Genomic DNA, 7900 nt, shown 5'->3' on the forward strand with positions numbered 1-7900 from the left:
ATTTTATCATTATTTAAGACGGGTGGCAGAAGCAACAATTGTGGACAATCAGGTGCTCCCTGTGTTTTTTATATGATAGTCTTATACCATGTTTTTAACCCTTTCTCCTTGTGTCTTGTGTCTGTGGATTTGAATTCATATTTTATTTTATTTTATTTGTATAATTGTATATATCTGTAGTGTTGTGGCCTAAAATGTGCAGATGCCACTCTTTGGCCCCGTTTCAGTAGTTGGAAGAGTCTTAGTGGTTCATGACCTTGAGGATGACCTTGGAAAGGGTTAGCAACACCGTGTTGAACATTAGTTTATATTTGCCATAGAACTTTATTATAGCGCAAATCACGGTGAACAGCTTCAGCACTTTTTCGTTAACTGAGTAAAACATCAGATGAACGTATGGTTACCATGACTGAGGAATGTCATGACAAAAATATGACATTGACTTCCCTCTTTAAGCTACTGTTTTGTAATATATATATATATATTTTAATATTTTGAACTTTCAATTTCATATGTAATGCAAAAAGGTCGACAAGCTGATATATTAATGGGTCAACTTAATTAAAATTAACACAAAAATAAAAAATAATTATAAAAATTTATAAACAAAATATTATTATATTAATAAATAAAATTTTAAATTAAAAGTATGTCTAATAGGCTAGCTCGCCTCAACTCAACCCATCATTCTAGTGGACTATGTGAGTCAGCTCGTTATACACAGCTTTCTTTGGCACCTCTAATCCTCACCATTTGTTTTATTCAACAAGACACACCACCATGCTTCATTTTGCACTAAATCATGTTTGTACCAATGTTGTGAAGTCTTGCACAACGTAATAGTCACCGGTGACCACATTGTATCACTCTCTATGATAATCACCATGTCCAACATTGTGGCACATCATCATTGGTTGCAGAGGGAGACGAGACAAAAACAAAAATAGAAAAATAAGACGATGATGATGAGAGATTCAAATCAAGATACATAATTGATTTAAATACTCAGAAAGAAGAGTTTTGTTATAGTTATAATGTGTTAAAAATAACATAAATAGCTAAAAATAATATATTTGGTTGACGTTCAAAAATAAAAAAAATTTAATAAGAAAAGTTTAAGGACTAAGGTAATCATTTTGTCAAGTTTTAACACAAGTGACATTTTTTTTAATGTGAAAGAAGAAACTAATCTACAATTTAATTCATGTTTGTTTAAACCTATTAACTAGGGGTGACAAATTAATCAGACTCAACTAAAAGTTTTACACTTGTCAGCTTGTTTAGTTTGTTTCATTTTAACCTACTAAAGTGTAGGCCAACGGTGGATGAGCCAACTTGTTAAGCTCAAATTTTAAAATTTTAAAAATAAAATATATTTTTTAATTAATTATTAATTTTATTTATATATATAAGAATATTATTTAATTTTAAAAATATTTTTTTATAATTTTTTATAATTTTTCTATTTTTATATTAATTTTAAGTGTGAGAGCCTTTTAACATCCCTATAAATTTATTTTTATTATTATATTTAATTTTTAACAAGCTAGTCGATTAATACATACTTAAGCAAGTGGGACTAAAAGATCTAATTCACTTTAAAAGGAAAAAAAATGGAGTAGATTAATTCATTTTATGGCTCACTCTTGTAAAAAAAAAATAAAAAACTCATTCGTGATCCAGCCCATTTATATTTAAAGATACTAACAACCCAAATCAACGGTGTTGAAAAAAACAATTCAAACCAACGGTTTCTCTAATATTAAAAACTAATAAATTTTTTATAGTACTTTATAAATTAAAAAATATTTTAATCTCTTTCCTACACAAAATAATTATAATCGTTAATTTTATATTAAAATATATAAACATAATAAAAATTAGTAATTTATTAAAAAAACATAAACGTCTTTCAATTTTTCAAATATTAAATAAATTAATCAGTCAATCGGGATATAAAATGCATGTATCAAGCTTATAATCACAATAGCAATCACCTTTAACAATCCCATTCCGTTCCCGCGCCTTTGATTGCATTGTTCAACTTCCCTCTTCCCTGTAACACACCTATTCTTATCTCGCAACTCCCAACACTTACCGTTTTTGCAGATTCCGTGGAGCATGACCTAAACGGAACTCCATCTTCGATCCAAAGCGAAAATGAAGATCAACAAGGCCTGCGATCTCTCCTCCATCTCCGTCTTTCCTCCTCCTCTCTTATATTCAAGGTTACTTTTCCCCTTCCCTTTTTCTCTCAATTCATTCCTTTGCTTCTCATTATTTTCTTTCCAATCACTATGAAGAATAGAATGCTTGTTTGAATATTTTGTTCTGAGAGAATAAATCGTGGATTTGAAGTTTATTTAGATCATTTTTATGTAGCTGAATTTCTGCATCCAACTTCGTGTTTTAGAATATTGTGTACTCTGCTGAACTCTCTGTTTGGATCCTGTGAAATTATGAAATCTAGAAATATTAATCCAAATCCAACGAATAGTAGTTCAGGCAGATTGTGTTTCAAAATATTGATGTTGAAAATTTTTGTGGCCTTTTCTGTTGTGGAATTTGAAAAATAAAAATAAAACACGTGAAGGAAAACAAGCGCTGTATCAAGTGGATTGCAAGCGTCTCACTCTCAGCATCGCTCGCAACCGTCTCAGCAATCATTTTCTCAGGGGCTTTCATCTCAGCACGGAATATTATCTCATTTCTCTCAAAACTCTCTCGACGAGGCTGTCACCACAAATGATCAGGTTGGAATATGTTGCTTCGAATGCTTCCTATACGATGCATGGTTTTACCTTTTTTTGATTTTCCATATGCGAGTTCACTACAGTAGAAAATATACTAATAAGCTTGACTTTCGTGTTAGAGAAATTATAGTGACACATTCTTTATTGCACTCCTTAAATAAACACTTAAATTTATTGAAAACCACAAAAATTATACATTCTCATCCCTAATTAAATGTTTCTCGATTATACTATTATTGTTTTTAATAACTTTCTGCTAATAATGTAGAATATGTTAGAGTGTGTTTTTAGGCGCTTCTTTTTTTGCATAAACTTGATCGTGCTTCTCTTATAAATTATTCGTGACTTGACATTTGACTTTAAATTCATACTTCCGGGTAAATTATCTGAAACCTACAACATATTTACGTTTATTACATGGTTCTGAACTACTTTTGAAGTGCGGAATAGGTTACTATTACCGTCTAAGTTTTCCTGATAAATAAAGAACGTCTTCTAAGATCCTTCAATCAATTATAAAATGCATTTTTTAAATAGTAAAACTACATATTTTGTTAGAGTTATTTCCTTTCCGTAAGCATATAAACATACATACATGCATTTTGTGATTCTATTTCTGTTTATTGCGTTTTGTTAATTCTTCTAGAGAATTGGTTCTCAAGAACATGAGAACTCTTTGAGGAAGATTTCTAGCTTGCCCCGACTTACGTATTCACGAGAAGAGAGTCAACCACCTAATTCGAGATCTTCGTCCAATCTCATGCTCAAATGGAATTCTGCTGATCATAAAAGTAAGAGTATATTCTGAAAGTATGAGTTTTATTTTTCCATCTTATAACTTAGCATCCACATTACATATATCTAAGAGTGATCTTACTTTCTTGAACCTACGCAAAAGCAGGAAGTCAATTTAGTATACTTTACTAATTATAATACAGGTCTTCTAACGTATAAAAGCCTATATATAGTAATTTTTTTATTAAAAATTACAAGATATCATAAGATGTTATATATTTATAATATTAAATGCTATAATTTTTAATAAAACTTTATTATTTATTAATTTCTTATCATGTATCTTTTACATAGTTAGAAAAATCGATTATAATAAATCTATTATATGCTTTTCCAGGTCAGTTAAGTGAAGGACTTGAACACCGAATTGGCATAATGGAAACTTCATTGAGCAGGTTTGCAATGATCTTGGATTCTGTTCAAAGTGACGTAATGCAAGTAAACAAAGGAACAAAGGAGGTGACTTTAGAGAGTAAGTGGCTCACATTCTAAGTAATAGTATTGACAAATATTCTGAAAAAGATTTATGTTGTGTCATACGGATCAATGTATGTACTACTTATATGTGGAAGACGCGAGTCCATTAATCGTTTATTTACTTAAATTTGAATTTGTGTAATCAGTAATCACATTTTTCAAGAGATTTTCCTGAAATTTTGTATGGCAACCACCTCTGATTCTCTGCTTATGTTGCATTTTCCATCAACTATATATTCTTTTAAACGTGGTTCAACCGAAGGTAAGGCTGTTTTTTTTAGTTTGTAGTAGTAGTACTTTATAACTCTGATGTCCAGCTCGATTTACTTCGCATTAAATATTTGATGCTAGTTTGCTCAGTCCGGACATTTTTAGGATGGTTGCGTTGGATCCGTTTTCAAATTTATAATAATCTGAACGTATTTATTGGATTGGTCCATTGCATGAACTACTATCATAACCTAGTATACGGTTTTAACTCCTCACTTTCCATTCAGTGGAATGCATAAGGCAGAAGTTGACTGCTCAGGATAACTCACTTCAGTTAATGGTAATAATCTGATTTCTATCTTGACTTGCCTGACTTCTCTATCATAAATGGGTATCGAAGTTCAGGAGACTGAGAAACAGCGATCTTAATTTAAATCAGACTAAAGGACAAGAAGAAATGAAAGCAAGCATAGAGGGGAGCTTGAAATCTTTATCTGAACAAATGAGCCAGATTAACAACAAAGAGAAGTTACAGGAAGTATTTTTGGTGGTTTCGGCCTTGCCTCATCTGATTGAAGCATCCCTGCAAAGTGTACAAAATGATCTCCATAATACCACAAAAGAAATGCAGGCACGTAAGATATGGCAACGAATAATGATTAAACTTGAAATTTTGTTAAGATCATTAACGGATATATATACAACATAAAGACTGCCTTAAACACTTCATCGTAATTTTTTTACTATTATAGTACGAAGCCTTTTTTATACCAATAACTTTCTTTCTTTTCCTTCTCGTTTATATATTAGTCTCTAAATTGCGGTCAACCAACTGACGGCTTTACCAACGAGTACTTGCAGGAAATCTCTTGCAGTTTAAAAAGCCTCAATCAAAAGGACCCGGCAGAGCCTCCTCTATCTTTAAAGGTGCTCTTTATCTGTTAATGAACCATAAACTATTTTCTCTTATTTTTTATGGGGAAAGGAAAATTACCTTGTTCCATCTTCGTTTTTCTAGTGTGAAAAGATTTCCTTGCTCATGATTATTTTGTGGTAAAAAAGCGTAGACTTTTTTTCCGCCCCCTGATACTTTGTTAGCTTGCAGAGTATTAGCCAAGAAGTTACCACACCGAAAATGTGTCAGCCTCCTGCTAAGTAAGTGTACCTTGTAAATTTACCTTTGACTGAAAATAGTGTCTGAGAAAAGTTTTATCTATTTGCTACAGTAGTAGTTGGTCAATTTCACCAAATTTCATTTACGAAAACATTTTGAAGCATTGCTGCTTACTGGACTATATCATATACTTCGCACTCCCAAATGTGAGGATAATTCTACTGTGGGTTAAATTTAATATATTATGTGACATATATTTATTTGATCTTTTCTGAAAAGGGTGAAGTCCTATCTGATGAAAGGGTAAAGTCACTTCTTTGGGAGGCTACTCATCCTTTTGTTTTGGAGAATGCTGCCTCTACTGTTTTTGAGCCACATGTATTTAAAATTCCAACTACCAGTCATTTTGGTTCGTAAAATTACAAAATAAAAATTAATCTTTAAAATTATTTTACTGTTAATCATTTTATTACTTTTAGATCTGTCAATTTAATTTCTAAAACTTTCAACTAGCAATCATTTTAATCATTAACGTTAATATGCATTAATTAGTTTAATCCTTAATATTAGAAGCCAAATTAATTAATGATTGTGCAGTTCACAGGCTAAATTAACTGATAGTGCCCAAATTTCAAATTAAATTGACGTTTTACTCAACTTTTTACGATAAACACATCATTGCAATTATTTGATTTTCTACACTTGAAACTATTCGTTTTTGTAATTTATGTACTTTTGCGCGTTGATTGACAAAATCAATGTCCATTGGAGCGTAATGATTTATTTTATACTCCTTCTAGTCTTATTTAAAAGACATTTTAACTAAGTTACTTGTATAATACTTCTAAAAGCTTTATAAAAGAGTTAAAGAAATATAACATTTTCCTTTTAAAATTGTATGGAATTATTAATTGATAATAATTTGACATTTGCAAAAAGCATTTGTTTGAGTATGACCAAGTTCACAGATATTTTTCTTGACTTCAGGGAAGCTAAGTCTTGTATACGAGCTACTGTAGCTCCAATGGGAGAAACGGGAGGCTGGAAACCAGTTAAAAAAGAAAGAGTCACTTTTTCAGATAGAATATCTGAGAAGGTGCAAAAGCAAAACGAACCACACACCAAGAAGGTATTTTCAACTTAATCATATGTTCTTGCTTCTTATAAGTTATCGTTATCGATATGATATGAACGCAGTTGCATATGAACTTGACAGTGACATTTGTGATTTGTCACTTCACTGCATGTTCGTGCAAAAGATTTCTGCTTATTAATTTGACAAATACATGGTTTATCAATTCCCTTGTACTATTTGAATGACAGTACTTTAGGGAAGGAAGGGACTGTACAGTTATCATTTTATCAGACGAGGAGACTGATGAAGGCTTTTCCTGTCTGGTAGAAGAAAATGCAGGTAGTTGGCAATGCACTTCCGGCGTGCTCAATTTTTAATTTACTTGGTGCATATTTGGATTCAGATTTGAACGGTCATGAATTCATGTTCACAATAACGCTATTAATTTAAGCTTCTACGTTGGATCACGCTTAAATAATTTTAACGTGTTCCAAAACATGCATTTTTAAAATTGTTTGAAACTGGATTATTGTAATAGTAAGCAATCCCCGTGTAGGAGATGACTTCAAGTTCTTCTAGATGCAGTTTTGAGCTATGAAAAGCATTACTTAACGCTATCTGCTATTTAAAAGTGTTGGCAATGATGGAAATGTGTACACTGCATAGAATTACTACTTATTATGGTAATGATTTGTCAAAGCACGCTATGTATTTATTGATTTGCTTTAAATTATTACCGGGAATATACAAATTTAATTTAACGCTGTCATATTTTAAGTTTTCGTTATTTGAATAGAAGTATTAACTGCTGTAACTAAATATTTCTATGGAGAAGATCTATTCGGAAATTCGACCAAGGAAGAAGAGGAAGAAACCGAGCGGATTTTGCGGAAAGCAAGGAGGCGCAAGAGAAAGTATTCTAATGCTACAACCATCGATTGAAGGTACCTCCTTTTGCTCTGACTTCTACGTATCATAGCTCTTTGGAGAATGTTCGTAACTGCGTTTTGCTAGAATGGAAAAAGGCTACAATTTTGATAAAATTTGTGTTGGAATATGCATTTTTGGGTTGAAATAAGTAAACCTTATTCTGTTTGCCACGGTGTAAATATCAAAGTTTGATGGCATATATAAAGATGATATCGTTCCCTACATTGAAAATAATTAAAAGAAAACCTATTTTATAGATACGTTTTTCTGTAAAAAAAAAGGTATAATATCAGCAATCTTTTTTTAGTTGTTTTTTACAAACAATTTATGGTCCGATTGGCTTAACTTTTAAAAGCTAACACTGTTTACACATCGACAATATTCTTTGATGGAAACGAAATAAATGTCACAAAACCACTTTTTTGTATTCTCGTTTTTGGTCATCGAAAACTACTTTCTTGTCTGAGCTTGAGCAGGTGCAATTTGACTCTCAGAATTCAGGTGCATTATGCATGCAACAGGACCGCGCCCCCCTCCCGGTGCGCC

At 31.7% G+C, this 7900-nt stretch overlaps 1 protein-coding gene across 1 annotated transcript; it reads left to right on the plus strand.

Moving 5' to 3' along the window:
• The first annotated feature begins 1983 nt into the window (after nucleotides 1-1983).
• On the plus strand, nucleotides 1984-7517 carry LOC113851489 (protein PAIR1). Its single transcript, XM_027481986.1, has 10 exons — nucleotides 1984-2228; nucleotides 2594-2753; nucleotides 3400-3544; nucleotides 3886-4020; nucleotides 4523-4575; nucleotides 4675-4866; nucleotides 5097-5162; nucleotides 5341-5390; nucleotides 6337-6478; nucleotides 6673-7517. Exons 1-10 carry the CDS (start codon nucleotides 2161-2163, stop codon nucleotides 6799-6801), a joined length of 1140 nt encoding a protein of 379 aa, XP_027337787.1. The 5' UTR covers nucleotides 1984-2160; the 3' UTR covers nucleotides 6802-7517.
• Nucleotides 7518-7900: the final 383 nt, after the last annotated feature.

The sequence above is a fragment of the Abrus precatorius genome, unplaced genomic scaffold (assembly GCF_003935025.1).
Source record: "Abrus precatorius isolate BTA unplaced genomic scaffold, Abrus_2018 Scaffold9, whole genome shotgun sequence".
Classification (NCBI taxonomy): Eukaryota; Viridiplantae; Streptophyta; class Magnoliopsida; order Fabales; family Fabaceae; genus Abrus; species Abrus precatorius.

Bases quoted from the DNA above. Each gene is read 5' to 3' on its own strand.
- LOC113851489 (XM_027481986.1), top strand. From the start codon at position 2,161: ATGAAGATCAACAAGGCCTGCGATCTCTCCTCCATCTCCGTCTTTCCT. The intron at 2,229-2,593 runs GTTACTTTTCCC...AAACACGTGAAG, and splicing joins CCTCCTCTCTTATATTCAAG to GAAAACAAGCGCTGTATCAA. The intron at 5,391-6,336 runs GTAAGTGTACCT...TCTTGACTTCAG, and splicing joins ATGTGTCAGCCTCCTGCTAA to GGAAGCTAAGTCTTGTATAC.